At 42.8% G+C, this 19,472-nt stretch overlaps 1 protein-coding gene across 8 annotated transcripts in view; it reads left to right on the top strand.

The window, feature by feature from the left end:
* CCPG1 (cell cycle progression 1) overlaps positions 1–19,472 on the top strand; it is a 90,131-nt gene that overhangs the window by 63,650 nt on the left and 7,009 nt on the right. For 4 of the 8 annotated variants that reach the window (XM_085877234.1, XM_085877232.1, XM_085877229.1 and 1 more), the window contains 6 exons: positions 1,001–1,027; positions 1,397–1,515; positions 1,639–1,722; positions 14,388–15,170; positions 15,342–15,554; positions 15,703–15,809. In XM_085877234.1, the coding sequence (XP_085733360.1) occupies positions 1,001–1,027; positions 1,397–1,515; positions 1,639–1,722; positions 14,388–15,170; positions 15,342–15,554; positions 15,703–15,809 (1,333 nt within the window). Of the gene's footprint in view, positions 1–1,000; positions 1,028–1,396; positions 1,516–1,638; positions 1,723–14,387; positions 15,171–15,341; positions 15,555–15,702; positions 15,810–17,290; positions 17,334–19,472 lie in introns of all 8 variants that reach the window. The other 4 variants (XM_085877233.1, XM_085877236.1, XM_085877231.1 and 1 more) reach the window with 2 other exon arrangements.

Raw genomic sequence — 19,472 nt, 5'->3', positions numbered from 1 at the left:
AGTGACAAGCTTTCAGCCAAATGTGCCTTCTTCTTGGCCTTCCTCAGTGAGAACAAATGTACAATTTAACCTGGTATTGGCTTCGCGGTTAGGGTGGTGGCTTGGGATCCTCGAGTCCTGAGTTCATGCCTCGTTGGCTGCTGAATTAACACCAGGGGGTTGACTCAGCCTGTCATCCTTCCAAGGTTGGTGAAATGAGTACCAGTGTAGCAACCAAAAAGCTACACAGTGCACACGAAGGGAAGGGTTATCAACGGATTGATTCAATCTGGTATTTGTGTAGCACAGGCATGATGGGCCGAATGGCCTCCTCATGCGCCTTAATTCCTTGTAAATCCTTGTAAGTCATTTGATTTCATTTCTTGCCGTTATATACTTTGCACAAATGAGGCATCCTACCCACCATATAGATTTTCTGCTATTTCTCACAGGAATTCTTTCACAGGACTGAGAGATTTCTGTAGTTCCTGCATTTGGCATGCCACTTGCATATGCCACATGTTGCAGTGGGGATCAAAATGACTCCCACATCACTTGCAGGAGTGAGAGAAGAAATGCTGGTTTTGTTTTTCCACTGTGTTGACATTTTTAAACCCTCGGAAAAATTCCTTGTGTGTTGTGAGATCATATTGCTCCAGAACATTGTACATTCCACACATTTGTTGGAGTCTGAAATGCAGAAACGGTTTACTTGGGCTGACCTGCTTTTGGCACTTCTTGACATGGGAGCCTTGCTGTGAAACTTATCTTGTACGTTCAGTAGAAATTGAGGTTTAGATTGTTCCTCCCCCCCCCCCCCCACTTTGGTAGGACATTTGACCCATGGCATCACTGGTTTCAAAAAGAAAAAGTTGCTGACTGATGCAGAGGACGTCTGAGCAATAGACTCATAGACAATTAAGAGGAAAATAACTGAGCAATAGACCTTTTTCTCGTTCTTTTTTTGTCTTTGAAAGTGTGCAGTACTAATATCTGGGAAAATATTACATTTTGCTTATAGGGAAACTGGATCTTGGAAGGTTTTTCAGTAAGTTCATTTGTGGCATGATGCTTGCTCTTGTGAGTTTTATTTTTTTTAATTGATAATCTGATCTCGACCTCATGGTGCTGCAAACACATTGCGATTGAACTTTTCTGAACCATGGAGGAGGAGGATGAGTTTGGCTGAGTGAACCTGCAATGAATTGTCATTTGATATAACTGCTGCTCTAACCTGTTTTATTGGCTTGGCTTCCAGCATTGTAATGATTTACTACTTTTGGCTGTGAAACTTATTTTGTGTCTTATGTGATGATGCAGAAGCAAATTTTCTGGATAGATATGTGTACTCTTTGATTAACTGCTCTGCCTGCCCAATGTGGTGCATTCAATTTAAATTGACCTCTGTCCTGACTAGGTACAGTGCAACTGAAAGGGCAGCAGAGTGAAGTTGAGCAATATGAAGATGAAATAGACCACATTCGGAATGACCTTGAACACTGCCAGCAGGAACGGAAGACGTTTTGCACTCGAGCAGTAAGCCTGTGCTGACCTCATCCGATCTTTGATATGAACTGCTGTGATTGAGACCCAGATAGAATGTTTATGCTTGACATTGAACAATTTTTGGCAAGTGTTGACATTTCTGGCATATTGCAGGGGGGAGAATCGGGAATACTGCCCGATACCATGAGGTTGGCTGAGGAAAATGAAGTTCTCCGTGCCACACAAGCCCACTTGCAAGTAGGGCAGACATTTCATCACTACTTTATTCGCTGACATGAGTTTGATTGCAAGCAACCATTCTTCAGCATAGTGTTCTGATTTGGTTTGGTGGACAGATGTATAAAAGAGTTTTATTGCAGTTGAAAAACAACAATTTGTAAATTTATTTTGTTAGATGTGCGTGGGCTTGAGATCTTACATAATGGATTAGAGTGGAGGGCATGTACGCAGAGACACGGGAAAATGATTTCGCAGATGGTGGGGGAAAAGGGCATGCAAAGTCGAAAAAGAAAGTCTTGCACTTTTTTTAAGTTGGCAAGTGAGTAACTTGACTAACACATGTGACCTGCTGGTGAAGCGGAGTAACTGAGGAAGTTAATGAGCAAGGATGAATGGTGGTAAAAGATTGAGATGCCACATTGTAATAACAAAAATAATCATGCCTTAGCCACCACAACTTCAAATTACAAGGTGGATGTAGTTCAGGTATTCCACTGATCTCATCACAAATATTTTTTTCATTAAAAAAAACTTTTTAACATGTAGGAAGTTGATTGCTCAGGAAGGGTTAAGCATGTTCAATCATCGTCTGATTTTAAAATCCATTCTCTTATAATATACATTTTGATGCAGGCATCGAGGCTCATGAAAGAGCAGAACAATTGGATTGATGGATTGAGAGATAAATTGTGGCTACATCGGGAAAACGGTGAGGATACTACAAATGAATGAACCACAGCACAAACAGAGCAAATGCAGCTGAAATGGTATTTGGGAAGATTGTTTCACAGACAAGAAAATGAGTGCGTGAATAAAGAAGAGCATTGAACGTAGACATGAAGAGATTAAACAAGGAATGGAATACTGGCAGAACACGAGTGACCTCGATGGGGCAAGTCCTGGGTGGAGAGGTGAGATGGCAGAAGGTGGTGCAAGACCAGAATACCTGGTTTAAAGGTGCACGGCGAACCTGCCGACAGTGAGCAAAAAACAGACACCGAGACTCAGCTTCATGACGAGATTCTAATGTCATGGATGGCTTTAGATTCTAAAGCCTAAAGGTGGAGGGGGGGGGGGGTAAGATTGATAGCAGTGATACTGATCAATATGCCATGACACACTGGATGAAAATTTTGTCCACCATTATAATCTGAAGACTGACAATGAAGCATTTGGCCCTGCAGAGAATTCCAAGACAGGCCAGCTTTGGACACCAGCTTGTAGATATGATCTACCAAAGACAGGTTACAGTTGATAATGAGGCCAACTAGCTCCATAGACTATAGCTCCCCCAGAGGTTAATCGGAGAAATAAATTGTCATATTTACCTCTGCCACCAAAGGTGAAGGAGGTTGTTTTCACCCCTTTCTATGTCTGTTTGCTTGTCTGTTTGTCTGTGTACAGGATATCTCAAAAAGTGGTGGATGGATCCAGATGAAATTTTGTGGACAGGTTCGGTGTGTGACAAGGACGAACCGATTGGATTTTGGTATCTGGATATGAAAATTATTTAATTTTTAAAGTGATTCTTCACCATTGAGAGATAGTGCAAAAACGATATAGTACTCGATAGCATGATATTTCAAAAATGTATTGGGCCCGATATGTTCTCGTGGATCAGGCATTACGTGGTGGAGGTATGCACTCTTCTGAGTGCCCTTCTAGTTTGCTTTGAGTCTTTATGGTGGGACAAAGTGAGAAAACAGTAATTTGTTTGATTTTTTTTTGGGGGGGGGGGAGGTGGAGTGGGGTTGCATAAAATGATCTGCTCCAGGTCTATGTCCAGTTGCTTATTGTCTCCAAATCGGCAGAAAAGGATGCTGTCACTGTCTTCCTGGTGGAGGGATGAAACCTGCAAAGTGATGCAATGGATTTTCCAGTGACAGACATGTCATCAATATAATATATAAATAACAGGATTTGTCATGAAAACGCTCTCCTGAGAGACACTGGGTTCCAGAAGTACAGCAAGGAAGAGAATTCCATCCAAAGCAACCCACCGCTTGTGAATGTACATGATATCTGATAGCAAGTCTGAAGAAACAATGGAAACCATTAGCTGATGGTTTGGAATCATGGTTGGCATGCCAGCCAATCATTTCACAAGAGATGTCCAATGATACTACCCTGAACTCTTGTTTAAGATGAGGGCATCCATCCATTGCTGGATAAGAAGTGGTAGCATGTGTCCACAGTGGAATGCTTTGGGTGGATGGTTGTCAGGACCAGTAGCAGAAGAGGAGGTGAGAAATTTATTTACCTTGATTGGAGGTATGTTTGATTGGTGGTGGGTAAAAGGGGTTGGTATAAGAAGAGAGGGTTGGGGGACCTTGATGTTTTCTACAAAGTCTGAATTGAGACCTTTCCAATGTAGCTTGATTGGAGAATGGTTGTTTTCACTGGACTAACTGTGTGGACTGTATTGCCATGGGCCCTGAGGGGCATCCACATTTGTGAGCCTGGATACCCTGAGAGGACCCAAGGCACCACATGCCCCCACCAAACTGACTGATGCACACCTGTGCTTAGATAAAACTGAACTGTGCTTCCCTGCACCTTTTCCCTTTTTTTTTTTAATAGTCCTGGACACCTGGTGTTCCTCCATGAAGTGCAAGTAGTTTGCCTCATGTCAACATGTGAGCAATGGAATGACAGCATGTGCTTGTTGATAAAGGACACTGGAGGGTTATATATATATATATATATATATATATATATATATATATATATATATATATATATATATATATATATATATATATATATATATATATATATATATATATATATATATATATATATATATGGAGGGAACACCAAAGCTTGCAGAACGTCTACAAAACATCTAACTTGTGTTAAAATATCTGATATTGTGCATATATTCACAAAGTACGTACTCGACCGGTCAAAAGTTTTAGAACACCCCCATTTTTCCAGTTTTTATTGTAATTTAAGCAGTTTAATGTTTGAATGTACTCTGAATTTAAAGCATAGAACAAATAAACAATTACAGATAAAAAAAGAAATCATGGAATCGTTTTGTTGAACAAAATTTAATCTAAATTTTTGACTCATCAAAGTCGCCACCTTTTGCAGATAAAACAGCCGAACATATTCGTGGCATTCTTTCTTCAATGAAAATCAAATATTGTTCGGAATGTTCTTCCCAACACTTGCAGAAGTTCCCACAAATGTTTTGCAGTTGTAGGTTGTTTTGCTTTCACCCTTCTGTCTAGTTCATCCCAAACCAGCTCGATTGGGTTTAAGTCTGGAGACTGTGCTGGCCATTCCATGATTTGAAGCCGACCGTCTTGTTCTTTTCTTCTCAGGTAGTTCTGACATAGCCTGGAGGTATGTTTTGGGTCGTTATCTTGCTGTAGGATGAACCCCTGAGCAACTCGGCGTAGACCAGAGGGAATTGCATGGTGCTGCAAAATGCTGTGGTAGCCCTTTTGATTCAGGGTGCCAGTCACTCTGTGCAAGTCGCCGACTCTGGATCCAGCAAAAAGAGCCCCAGATCATCACGCTTCCTCCTCCATGTTTGACAGTTGGTGTCACACTGAGGAACCATCCTTTCGCCGACTCAACGGTGTACAAAAACCCTGCGTGATGAATCGAAGATTTCAAATTTTGATTCATCGGTCCATAAGACTTTCTTCCAGTTTTCAGTGGTCCACTGGCGGTGCTTCATGGCCCAGGCAAGCCTCTTTTTTTATTTTGACATCTTAGCAATGGCTTTCTTACTACCACTCGACCTGTCAAACCATTTCAGGTTATTCATTGGACTTGAAATGCTTAAATTTTGGTAAAAACTGGAAAAATGGGGGTGTTCTAAAAGTTTTGACCAGTAGAGTATCCAAAGTTGGTAGCCTTCATAATTATGCACAAATATTCATGAGGGGAGGGGGTCTTCCTCCCTATACACATAACGTGTGTGTGTGTGTGTGTGTGTGTGTGTGTGTGTGTGTGTGTGTGTGTGTGTGTGTGTGTGTGTGTGTGTGTGTGTGTGTGTGTGTGTGTGTGTGTGATGTATATGATTTATATGATTTGATTGTGTATTTTGTTGAGAAATGAGTCTCATGCACTGTCTTGGAGAATAAGATTGTGGACCAATCAGTGGAAGAGATGGTGGACTGTAAGCCAAAACACTCGACCTGATTAAACATACCGGGGTTCCGAGTGTTGTTTGAGGAGTTCAGGAAGAAACTCTTGAGGCTTCGGAGAGCAGATGCAGAGAGGAATAGAAAGAGGGAAAGGAGTTGCAAAAGGGAAGCTTTTCTGAAAAACCCCTTCTAGATTCACCAAGATTCTTTTTGAGCAGAGTAAGAGTGGAACACTTAATGTGTCAAGAGAAGAATTGGGGAAGCATCTCAGGGAGACCTATTGTGACCCAAACTGCGAAACCCCTTCTTCTAATGAATGGTTAACCGAATCCCACAGAGTCTGGGATACCCTTTGACTTGAGTGTTATGAAATTGCAGGAAGTCAAAGATGTTGTCAAGAAAGTAAGAGCGAAGAGTGCTCCAGGAATAAAAGGAGTGTCATCCTTTCTTGACAAGAAGTGCCCAAAAGTACTGAAAATTCTGTGGAAATTGTTGAGAGTTACATGGAAGAACTCTGTTGTTGCAAAGGAGTGGTGTGCAGCAGATGGAATTTCTTCCTAAAGAGGAGAATTCAGAAGGTGTCAATCAGTTTTGGCCAATATCACTCTTGAAAGTGGAGGGGAAGGTATTCTTCAGCATTCTGTCAAAAAGGATGACATTATATGCTGCAAAATGGATACATTAACACATCTGTGCAGAAAGCAGGCGTGCCAGGCTTACCAGGGTTCCTGGAGCATGGTGCATTGATATTGAATATCATTCAGTATGCAAGGAAGGAGACGAGGGACCTTCACGTTGTATGGCTTGATTTGGCCAGTGCATTTGGTTCTGTCCCACATGTTCTCATTGAGAAGGCTATGAGAGTGTGTTGGATTCCAGAGAAGGTTATAAACCTCATCAGGATCTCTCATGAGCAGTTCTTTATGAGGTTCACAACCCCTTCATATGCCACGAACTGGCAATCCTTTGAGGTTGGTATTCCCACGAGGTGTGTTGTGTCACCTTTGTTGTTTGTCATGGCCATGGAGTTGATAGATCGAGCAGCAGAAGGTTGCAGAAAGGGAGTAGAGCTCTTATCAGGCCAAGTTCTTCCCCCAATGCAATCCTTTATGGACGAGCCGAAGCCCCGTCACAGATGGATTCTGTTCATTCAACCACCCTCACCAGCTCACCCACACTCGAGGGATATGGACTGGACAGGGCGTGCTTACCCCCGCCTTCTCATCCCCCGCCCCTGCCCCATTCCCACCTGCCTTCAATTTGCTTACCCCTGCCCAAAAATGTAATTACCCCGCCCCTGCCTCATCACTCCCCGCCGCCCCTGTCTCTTGATTCCCCGCCCCCCTGTCCACCCCCTCACTCTCCACCCCCCCTAACTCACCCCAGCACCTGCCCCATTTCCCCCGTCTCCCGCTTTCAATTTGCTTACCCCCGCCCAAAAATTTACTTACCTTGCCCCCCGCCTCTTCACCCCCCGCCCCCGTCTCAATGAAAAGTGTTTATTCTGCTTCAGAGTTGAAAGTTGACTATTGCCACTATGTGCGATGCACTCTCACAGGTACGAAGTCTCTTTCAGTCCAGGTCACAGTACCGAGAAAAACGTGATGCGACTGCTTGGAGGAGCACAAAATTGGCCCTTCAGTATTAATATATAGATGATATGACATTAATTATGGACGAAACAGAGGTGATGATGAGAATGCAAGCCAGACTGGATGAGTTAATTTTATGGAGTCGGATGAAGTTGAAACCTAAGAAGAGCAGGAGTTTGCCTTTGGCATCCTGATAGTACAAGTCAGTAAGGTTTCAGATTTCTGGAGAGAACATTCCCACTGCGAAGGAGGAATCATTAAATAGTCTTGGAAGGTGGTATTCCTTACCCTTAACCGACTGTCACCATGGAGTGGAGTTGCAGAAGATTATTTCAGAGGGACTCGAAGCCATCAAGAAGTCAGGGTTACCTGGTAAGTTCAAGCTGTGTTGTTTTCAGTTTGGTCCGCTTCCACAAATTCTGCAGCCAATGCAGGTGTATGAGATCACATTAATTAGAGTGGAAAAATGGAAAGGGCCATTTGTAGTTGTATGAGGAAATGGCTGGGTGTTTGAGGTTTCTTGCTACCCTGGCTCTGTATACTGTATTGCACTATCACCAAGGTGCAGTTGCCTGTTACATCGGCAATCGAGGAGTTCAAGTACTGCAAGGCCCGGTTGCACCTTTTGCTCAGAGACTCTTCAGATCCAGTGGTGCGGAACACTCAGCCTGGGGTATATACAGGAAGAAAGTGAGATGTCGTAAAGATCGTACAGGAGGTGGAGGAGGCACTAAAATTGAGAGAAGTAATGGGAGTTATACAACAGGGTAGGTGTGGGATAGGATGGCAGAAGAGCAGGTGGTGGTCAGTTGTGAGTGAGCGAGGAAGAAGAAGAATGGTAATGGCGGAGATCAGGCGTGAAGAGGAAAGGATGAGAGTGGCACAGGCCGTGGAGCAGTCCCAGCAAGGAGCTTGGACAAGATGGGACGCAGTCATGGAGCGAAAACTCAACTAACAACAGTTATGGAAAATGGAACCAATGAGAATAGGTTTCTTACTGCGATCCATATACAACCTACTTACTGCCTTCTCCTGTCATTATTCAAAAATGGGGATTGGCAGAGTCCAATGTCTGTGCCCTTTGTGGAAAGCAAGGAACCTTTGAGTATGTTCTCGTTGGCTGTGAGAAGGTTCTGCAGAGGTATACATTAGACATAACCAGATGTTGCGTGTGCTCGCCACCGCAGTGGAGGACCTGCAGGTGAAAGCGAATAAGGCAGTAGTCGGGCATAAGGAGCCTATTAGAATTGTTCCAGCAGGCAGTGGAGCTCAAAAACCCCTGATTTTGTGTAAAAGGCAATCACTGTTTGTGCCAAAAGCAGTGGAAAATGAACGTTGACCTTGATTAAAAAAAAAAAAAATTCACTTTTCCAGTCGAGGTTCTCCTCTCCAATTTGCACCCTGACATAGTTGTGTGGTCAATTCCCCAGAAAACAGGAATAGTCATGGAGCTCACAGTCCCATGGGAAGACGACTTGGAATGGGCATATGAAAGGAAGAGGGCAAAGTATGCAGACCGAAAGGCACAGTGTGAGGAAAGAGGATGGACATGTCTCCTGTTTCCAGTACAAGTCGGGTGCAGGGGTTTTGTGACCAGAACTACATTCAAATTTCTCAAATCAATGGGAGCCACACCTTTGATGATGAGGATGACCACAAAGGAAATGCAAGAAGCAGCTGAGAGTGCATCTGCCTGGCTCTGGCAGAAGAGAGACCAGCTATAGACCATGTCAAAGTAAGCCGACACCTGCCGGTGGTGCATTAAGCACTGCTGGGGCCGCTCATGGTCAGTCGTCCTAGAAAAAGGCCCCCAAAAGGATGAAGACTTTGGGTTCTAGATGATGAGGCAAGTGTTGAGCAGTGTAGCATCTGCTGTACTACATGTCTTGTTTTATGGAGGTGGGATGGAGGGAACACCAGAGCTTGCAGAATGTCGACACAACACCTAACTTGTGTCAAAATATCTGATATCGTGCATATATCCACTTGGTGTTTTTCCTTTATAATTATGCACAAATATTCATTGGGGAAGGGGGTCCTCCTTCCTGTACACATAACACGTGTGTGTGTGTGTGTGTGTGTGTGTGTGTGTGTGTGTGTGTGTGTGTGTGTGTGTGTGTGTGTGTGTGTGTGTGTGTGTGTGTGTGTGTGTGTGTGTGTGTGTGTGTGAGAGAGAGAGTGACACAGAGACACATTAAGATATAGAGATATATGATTATTTTGTTGAGAAATATGTCTCGTGCACTGTCTTGGAGATTATGAGATTGTGAACCAGTCAGTGGAAGAGATGGTGCACTTGACTTGATTAAACTATCAGACATGGTGAATTCCCAAAGACCACCAAGGAGATGCGCATTTTCAGGAATACGTGATCTGAAGAGCCAATTGTAGCATCATCAGAGCAGGGAATAATGGATAGAAAAGGATAGCTATGGTAATATGTGACTATGGTTGCGTGAGGAGACAGCCTGACATTATTCAGATTTGAGAGAATGGAGGTGATGAAAGGAAGATTTTCGTTTATGATCATGAAGGATGAGACATCTGAGAGGGAAGCAAGGAAGAAAGAATGGTGAAGACTTCGGGAGACAGGAAGATAGCAAGAGAAGACCTTTTAATGTGTTGTTTTTATTTCGTGGTACGAAAGAGGAAGGGAAGCGGAAAATAAAGTTGGAGGTCAAAGACAAGAAGCAAGCGACATGGAACCAAACTATTAACATCACAGAAATGCATGAAGATATAAGGAGTTAAAACGCAACAGACATTTACAATGTTTCAACAAACAGTTTTTCATTGAGTAGGATGGAGACAGAAAAACGAATTGGGCAACAAATCGATGCCGTTGAGGCCGAGTGAAAAAACACGAACCATTAACAATAAGAAATATGCAAAGATGTGTGGCAGCTGTGAGCTCTAAAAGTAATGAAATTTACAGGATAACATTTGACTATTGTAAAAACAAGATTTGCAGCACACAGACTCTAACTGTTCTGACTGGTAAAACCGAGCTTTGCAGGAGCAAAACAAATCTGGATCTCCAGGCTGTGAGACCGGAAGTGAATTTCCAATGGGGATATTTGTAATATGTTCTGCGCTGGACAGGTCGTGTGAAACAATTGAGGCCGAGCGATTTTTAGGACTGTGTCCTCCAGAGGATGATCCCAGCAGAGCATAACATCAGCATTTAAGTAGCTCATTATTTCCAGATCACTTGGTTGAATTAAATGTCTTTTATGTTTTGGATTTTGCCACAACAGCAGCCACAAAGTTAGAATAATAACCCATAAAGTAAACTGGTGCTTTATTGCTGGACATTGCTTCTCAATTTGAATGGTATTCACGACACACTATAGCATTATTTTTTTTAAACTACCTGTCCTACTACAGCACTTAGAAGACAAAAAGAAGATGCACTTAAACATAAAGACAAGGAAACCAGTTGAGGGCATTATGACCTCATTTGTCAACTTGGCAACTAAAAGCTTCGTAAAGTGTGGTCTTCTATGTATTAAAGTAGTCTGATTTCTCCATCCGTCCCTCTGTCGTGATCTTTTTGCTGGAACATCATCATGGTGTTATGTTAGGGACATCATTATGTCGTTACGTCTAGTGCAAGGCTAGGCCTATGCAGATATGCACGTCATCCAGACGTCCACACTTGACCCCTCCCATCTCTTCTTTGATGGCAGTTGAACACCATAATCCATATATCTGATGTCCGTAGGCGATGGACTGAATGCCACGCGCTGGACGTCAGGATGACTGATTAAGTAAGATGGTTGTGTATTAAGATGGCGTTGCATCTAGTGATCGACTAGGCCTTTACGGTGGTGTATTATTCATGACTCGATGAGAATTGCATTGTGTAACTTGGAAAAAGAAAAAAAAACCCATAAGGGATCCCTCAGAATATAAAAGTAATTTGTATTATTGATGTTGGTGAATAAGTGTGCGTGTTACTCAAATTATTGCTGGGTTGTAAGCAGGAAACAAAATGTTTCTGTAATGTAAAAAATTGCAAATATTGACTGACAATAAACTATTACTGTACTGTAGCATATTGTTGTGGCCTCGGGGCTCGAGCCTATGATGAGGGGGAATCCCCAGTTTCTTTCAAACTCAATCGGAGCTGAAGCCACCGGGAGCAAATTACTTCACCCCACGGTGGGTTGTGATGCAACTAAAATGCCTACAACAGAACTACGAATGCCGATCGAGAGACCAGGAGTCCCAGTGTCCGTCCGTCTAACAACCGTTTAACTGGGGGTCCCGTGCCCCCCCCCCCAACTGGGGAACGCACCTTCAGCAAATGTGCTACTTACATTATCTGGTGATGTTGAATGCGAATGCGGCCAAACTGTACCGCGAGCACACGCCGGACCCTGCAAACCGAACGGTCGGGAATCTCAACCTTCCAAGCTATCTCTGTGCAGCCAGTGCAAGACTAATGGTGGAAAAGATGGACACGGACACATTGGGAATAGATTCAACGAGAACAGGTTTATTTACACAAGTAGGGAGCAGGAAAAGGGGGGTGGAGGGAGGGAATGTAAGGATTTTAATGGCACGGGGAGAAATGAGGATTCAGCAATTTGTACAGCGATGAGATCAGAGAAAGAGAAAAGAGACACAGAGCAAACTTAACAAACACCTTACCTACCACTTACACAGTACATGGGCCCAAGCATTCACAACTGCTATTCAACACTGAGGGAGAGAAGTGGGGAAAAAGACTGTGAGATGTCTCGAGTGCGTGGAGAAGAGACGTGTGCGTGTGTGTGTGTGTGTGTGTGTGTGTGTGTGTGTGTGTGTGTGTGTGTGTGTGTGTGTGTGTGTGTGTGTGTGTGTGTGTGTGTGTGTGTGTGTGTGTGTGTGTGTGTGTGTGTTTGTGTGTGTGTGTGTGTGTTTGTTTGAAAAGGGAAACTGAGAAAGGTGCAGCAGAAAAGATGTGTGAGGGCATAGCCGAAGCGTGAGATCCTCCCTGATGTGTCTGCAGTGTAGCTTGGTTTCGGTCCTATTAATTGGCTTAGCTTTGTCTGCCCCCTCACAGCCTCGGCTCCTCACTCGTGATGACAGTTCATGAGGGAAAAACCAAAGGGGTGAAAGTGGCAAGAACCAGCAGCGCGACCTCTGCAGAGCAAGTGACATAGTGGTCCAATGAGAGGATAGAGCGAGCGTGTCCGACCCCAAAGAAAGAAAGGATGAACAGAACAAATGGTTTCATGCCTCGGGGAACAAAGTGTCCGTCACCCGTCAATGTCATGCCTCAGGGAACAGTGTCCAGTGCCCATTAAAAGAGAGCAAACAAATGATATGCCTCAGGGAACAGTGTCTGGCGCCCATTGAAAGAGGGTCCGTGGTGTCTGTTGAAAGAGGGAGCGCAAACGACCGTTGAAAGAGAGAAAATGCTCCTGGGTTCCCTCTTTTATAAGGCCAGCCTGGAAGCTTCGAGAAGTGTGCGTCATTGGGCGGGGCCTGCACTCAGATTGGCGTTCCACCTCGCTAGCCCCGCCGATTCGAGTTTCTGCAGCGAGTCCTCTTTGTTGGGACTTCCGGCTGTCGAAAGAGTCGGATCTCCCTGACCACTGCTTAAGGCGAGCGAGCATTTGGCTGGTTCGAGGTGCACAGTATATGCCTGGTGTTGGCTTAATGGTTTGGGTTGTGGGCTTGGGATCCTCGGGTCTTGAGTTCAAATCCTGCTCAGCTGTTGAATTAATTCCAGGTGGGGTTAACTCGACCTGTCATCCTTCCGAGGTCGGTAAAATGAGTGCCAGCATTCTGGTATACTGTGTCGGAGTGGTGGCCCATCCAGGATTGTGCCCAATAGCCAAGGATAATGTTTCGGCAGCATCAATGCTCTGCACAGAGTATGGCCCCAATGGATGGATGGATGGAGGTGCACAGTGCCAAAGGCGCGCAGGAACGATTATGGGGAAAACGAATGGAGCCGATGCCTCTCAGGTCAATGCTGACCAAACATTGCCCAGTCGCATGATAGCCATCACAAAAGCTTGCAATGGGGTTGAGGGTTGTGGGATGAGGGATATCATTTAGAGTGGGGGAGTTTGAGGTTATGTAACTGTTCTTAATGTGTTGATTGAATTATGTGCATGTTGGAAGAGATTGCGTCAAACTACAGTCTGAGTTAAATATAAGTGTGTGTACTTACGTGTGGTGTGAGAAAAGAGAGAGGGAGAGGAAATTAACGATAAAGGGAATATAAAGAAGGGATCGGCACATGCCGACAACGTTCCATGTGCAAAATAACAACAGGAAGTGAATCCTAATCTTCCTGTTTCAATGCAGTTTGGATCCCACTGACACATCTAAAGGTAGGGAACTGTTATAAACAGTTATTACGGAAATAACTATGCTGAAGGACCAACATGTTGTGAGTGCACATTTACAATAGCGATTTTTATCAAAACCGCAACAATATATCAATTTTATTGTTCAAATACTGTCGGTGAAGCGACGGGTTCAACGCTAATTATAACTATTTAAAAGAGACTCCACATTACAACAATGAATATGACTCAGATATTGATATATTGGGAGTTGCTTCGCTGTCACTGACCTTGTCATTCACAACTGTAAGAAACTGTTCGGATTCATATTGGTACATTGGTGTCCAAGTGTCCAAACCCGCCATTCCCCTTGATAGACGTTAACCCCATGATGTGGTTCATCTGAGTGGCACATTAATTTAGATTTTTTTTGAAACACTTTCAGATTTCCACTCAGTTTCTGACATCACCTATGAATTGTGAAATAAATTGTGTGGATGGTACAAAAATTTGTTGCATATCTGTTGTTCATGTAAAGAAAAATCCACCAACATCTTAAATTCTGAATCTTTGAAATCCCTTCACACCCCTCACGTCCCAAATCTGAAAAACTAATAATTGTCTTTTGTGCAGCAATAGGTAATACGATAAAGGAAGCCCTTCTTCCCTCCTTTATCCCTGTCTTCCAAAAATCTGTCTAGTCAATTCAGCAGGAGCTGGAGTCTCGTCTGCATGAAGCAAATGAAGCACGACGTGCTGCAGAATTGTCTCGAGATGAGGCAGCGCAAGATGGTGAACGCCTGCAAGCTATCCGGCGACACGATGGGGCAACACTCGCTGTACTGCGCCAAGAGGTTGCTACTTTGAATAACCGCATTCGATCACTCAGACAAGGCCAAGGGAAGATGCAAACTGATCCGAAAATGAACGAAGAACCTCCAAGTGATAAAAGAGGCAGAGATATGAGAGATGATCAGAAGTTTCTTGGGGTAACAGAAAAGCTACGAAGGAAACTGGTTGAGACCGAGGGAAAGCTGTCAATGTTACAGCAGCGCACTGATATGTGGGAGCGACTGTATGTTCAAGCTAGAAAAGAAGGGACTGTTGTCAAAGGTGACACCGGAGAACGAGAGATGGTAGTGAACAGCACCCGGGGGTTCACAGGGTCTCGGCGTAGAAAAGATTCTGGTGTGACTAGTGGCAAAAACGAAGGAAAGCGGAAGGTTTTGCAAACATCTAGTCCACTTGGCACAGAATCTCATCACTCAGGAAGTGGGGTGGAGAGGAATGATCGTTCAAAATATATTGTGAAGGGGAAAAGTGGCCATATCCATCAATCACACCATCGTCCTGGAACACGGGCTCAAGGTGCAAGGAATGTTCGGGACTATGCTTCATGGCATCACCAAAGGGCTGAGAGGACACCGAATGATGGATTAGGTGGGGAGAAGCAATACCAAAAGCAACGTTTGCAGCAAAAAACAGTGAGTGTGCCATCTTTTGAGAAACCAATGGTTTTTTTTTTGGTTTTTTTAGCAATATCACCATTTGTTCTTGCAGCAATCTTAATTATTTGATTGGACCTTTGCAATGCATTTGTTTAATTATTTGCTAAATTTTTCTCTCTCCCTCTTCTTGCTTCTGTTATATGATAGTCTTGTTCAACAGTCGCCGAGTGTGCTCACCTTGAAGCACTCCTTCCTGTCAGTTCCGGTCAGTTCCACCAGCTGTTGCGTGATTATGTTCACCGTCTTGCTGGACTCAAGTTCCCCCATTGGCCACGCCTTGATGGCTTTGTGCGCCCTTTCTTTGGCGCCGACGGTGTCTTTGCACATGACCGCACTTCATTCCGCCGCTTTGTTGATGAGGTGCAGAGTTGTCATATTGTACATTTTGCAGGACCTCAGTTACGTCTGAACCCAGCCATGATCTGTGACAATATTGTTTCATCCTATGATTAAGATGTCTCTTTTCTCAAAGGTTGTGGCCAAGTTGTCTGTTGTGTACCTCCTTCAGGTGGAAGATTTTCTGGAGGATGAGCTTGGGTTAGAGGAGTCAAAGAAGGGTGAAGATCTGGACGATTTTATTTTGCGACGACTACCAGGTCACCGACATACTTCCAGGTACATATATTTAAAGGTCCACAGAATCAGAAATATATATTTTTTGATACGATATTGATTTGTGAGTCATTAACAAAGAACTGAACATGGTTTTTGATTCGAATACTTTTTTGAGCTGTTGAAGTTTTAAAAAGCCAACCTGGCTGATACTACTCCTAAAAATTCCAGAAAACCTCCATGGTCATGACGTCCTGTGTGACGTCATCACCAGTACGATTGTCTCAGCACACAAAGAATAATGGCCGTACAACTCACTTCAGACTCATGATAAAGTGAATTTGACAAATAATTTTCTGATCAAGAATCCTCTGATCTGATCAAGAATCCTCAGATTAAGACGATAGTCAAAATCATGATTTAGAAGGTGCTGTCAGACCATATATGTACGAACCCGAGGTGGAAATTGGGGATGACATTATTCTTGAAATACCTGGCATTCACAACAATTGTGGACGACGACGAAGAAAGACTCAGCAATAACAACTGGTAAATGGAAAATCATCGAGCTAGACAATGGTAAATGTGGAGTTTAGTGGTATTTTTATGCAACACTACTCTGTAATTATTGTAGTTATGAGGATTGTGCTCATCTAAAAGCAAAAGGGTATACAATTGTTAACATCAGCGGCATGGCTTATTACCATACTGGATGGAACTATCCTCACAATGTACATGTACATGAAGAGTGAGTGAATGATATACAACAGGTTAATTAACACTGAATGAACATAACTGTACAACCGTCAGCGCAACAGTACGCTACTTACCCTCAGTTTCTGGCACTTTTTGAGAGCTCTTCTTTTGCATTAGATTAGAATGATCCCTAATTTCCGTAGGGATTGTGTCGGATTTAAATCACTTCAATTATCTTTTTTTAGTTGATGACGCGATAATGGTGTTTCTATGGATAAGGAGTATGTAGTACACCCATAAACACAAGTCCGGAAGCAAAAGTGTTCTGAAGAAGACAGATATATGACTTAATCCTATCACTGTTTTTTTTTTTTGGGGGGGGTGCAATTGGGAGTACAATGACACCACAAAAACACTAAAATCTTCATTTAAAGATATTTATTCAATTAAAAAAAATAAATGATTTATTGTAAAGCCAAGCCATATTTATTCATTAAACCAAACATGAATTTCTGATTCTGTGGACTTTTTAGCTGTCAGTCAGTGTGTGGCTTTATCATTGGACAGTTCTTTGCAGCTGTTGGTTTTAAATAAGAGTTGGTTTATTTTCTAGCTTCTTTGACCAAGCACTGATTAGTCTAAGTTAATGTAAATGACTTGAGTGATGACTCAATGTACATGTGACTCCTGAAAAGTGAGCTGTTATTTATTTGTTGGTCCAGGGAATCATGACAAGTTTTAGTATAGGTTGATTTTTGTTGAGGATATTTCGATCAAAATTTAATTTAATTTCCACATAACTTTTTTTTTTTGTTCATTTCTTCAAACCTTTTTTTTCTTGTTTTTAGGCTGGCACTTCAACAATAGAAATTTCATCTCTTCAAAAACTAGGTAAAGGTCTTTTTAAGTCTTACAATTGGTTAACCAACACTTGAAAGAAACTTTGAAATAGATTCCCAGGCATTTTAAGTTTGTTTAATTTTTGTTTTTTTGTTTGTTTTTATTAATGTAAAGCTTTTATTTTAGTTTTTTGTTTTTTTGAATTAACATGTTTTTTTGAGTGAATGTATTTCCTGGCTCTCACCTTAACAGCATGCTTTCAATTCTTCAATGCAGTTTTTTATTCATTAAATTTAAGCAAATTTGAATTTTTAATGTTTTTCTTTTTTTGTTAAGCTGACATGTTCACAAATTTTATGAAGAAACTCATTTATACATATATATTCTTGGTTGGTCATTTGGATTTGGACAGCGCTGTCCTTTTTATACATTGTATGATAACTTCTTCCATAAATGGAACATTCCCAGTGCTATTTAAAATGTCAACAAAGCCTTGATCACAACTTCACCTTTATTCTAACAACACTACAATCATGTTTGTACTCTTGTTTGGTTTTTATGCTTGCAAATGCTGAAATAGGTGAGAGAGAATTTCTTCAGAGCCAGGCCTGGGGATTAAAATTGTACACCTGCATTTACGTGTCTCATGTAATTTGGGCCCTTCAATCATTTTGTTTTTGAAGTTGCTTTTCTGTTGTTGATTGAAAAAAGTTGAATGTTGCTCGAGCATGCTTCATGTTAGCTGTTTGTTTTATTATACATCTAAAATAACTAATAGAGCTTATTTAATCATTTGTTTAATTGCAATGCATTAAATGTGCAAAGGAAATCATGAAGATTAAATTAAAAACAAAGCATGACTTCAATTGCATTACCTATTCTAATAACAGACCTTTTTGTACACATAAATCTCAGCTCATGGAGGAGCTAAATGGCAAAAAGTCAGTATGTTCATCGAGTGGTTCTCCTTTCGGCTGCTCCCGTTAGAGGTCGCCACAGCGGATCATCCATTATGATCCGCATACTGATTTGGCACAGGTTTTACGCCGGATGCCCTTCCTGACGCAACCCTGGTCACCTCTTACGACACAGGGATAAGGATTGAGTTTCGCCATGATTCCGGGCTGCCCTACACCCTCTCAGAGCACGGCCCAGCGCAGAGCACCCGTCCTCAAGTGATCCTCCAACCCAAGCCTCCGAGTAGCAGGATTGCAGGCGCACGCCACTACGCCCGGTCAGTATGTTCATCGAGTGGGGATCAAAAAGGAATGGAGGAAAGATACCACACATTCATGGATGAGTGTCATAAAGGAAAGGGGATTGTGCTAGTGAGAAGAATAAGTGACGAAGGGCAGAACTCTTGACGAATTGGAGAGTTGCGCATGAGACAGACGCAGGGAGTCAGTTCCGCAGATGATGGAATGAGGTGAGTGTTCGGCTTGGAATTGTGGAAGGTTACTAAGTTTGGGATTCCAAAAGAACACCTGCAATCTTGGTGGGTTGGTGAAGGATTGAGGGACAAGAGGAGCGAAGCTCGAAGTGAATTGATGCAATGCTGAATGTCCACCAACCTTCCTTACGGTGGGCAAGAAGTACACCTTTGGACTCGGACCTCTATTAAGGTTTCCCAATAACACTGAGTATTGGACTTAATTGCCAACAGTCATACAAAAGACTTTTATAATGATGCGTGCTGCTTCCTTGCTTGACGCTCTGCATTTAAAACGATAAAGTACAGATATTCCTTGAAGGTTGCCATCCATGGGGATGAGAAAATTCTTCCTTAGTAAATGCCCAGCTGAGTGTGGTGAGAAAAGCGGTGGTGTCATTGGTACCCAGGGTATCCCTGGTAAGTGACGGCACTTTCCCCAAGCTCAGTGATTGTCTCGTCGAACAGTCCTGTGTTATTTCTTCTATTTGTCTGAATGTTCATGTATGTGAGATTTGTGTGTGGCAGCTCCATTATAGGCCTTAGATCCTATTAAAAACAAACAAACCTCAAAACAGGGGAGAAAGATGAGACTCGTCTGCACCAGCTCTGAGTGGGGACCCATATTCAATAATACTTCGTTTGAAGGCTTTATACAATATAATGAGCTCAGAATGGACTTTGCTTTGGGGGAACGATCGAAGTGTCACCCTGAATTCAAAGTTTGGAGATGTGGTATGCCCAAGGCAAGTTGCGATAGA

The sequence above is a fragment of the Eptatretus burgeri genome, chromosome 4 (genome assembly GCF_056783735.1).
Source record: "Eptatretus burgeri isolate ZD-2024b chromosome 4, Ebu_testis_v1, whole genome shotgun sequence".
NCBI lineage: Eukaryota > Metazoa > Chordata > Myxini > Myxiniformes > Myxinidae > Eptatretus > Eptatretus burgeri.
This window is presented reverse-complemented; position numbering and strand designations above follow the sequence as displayed.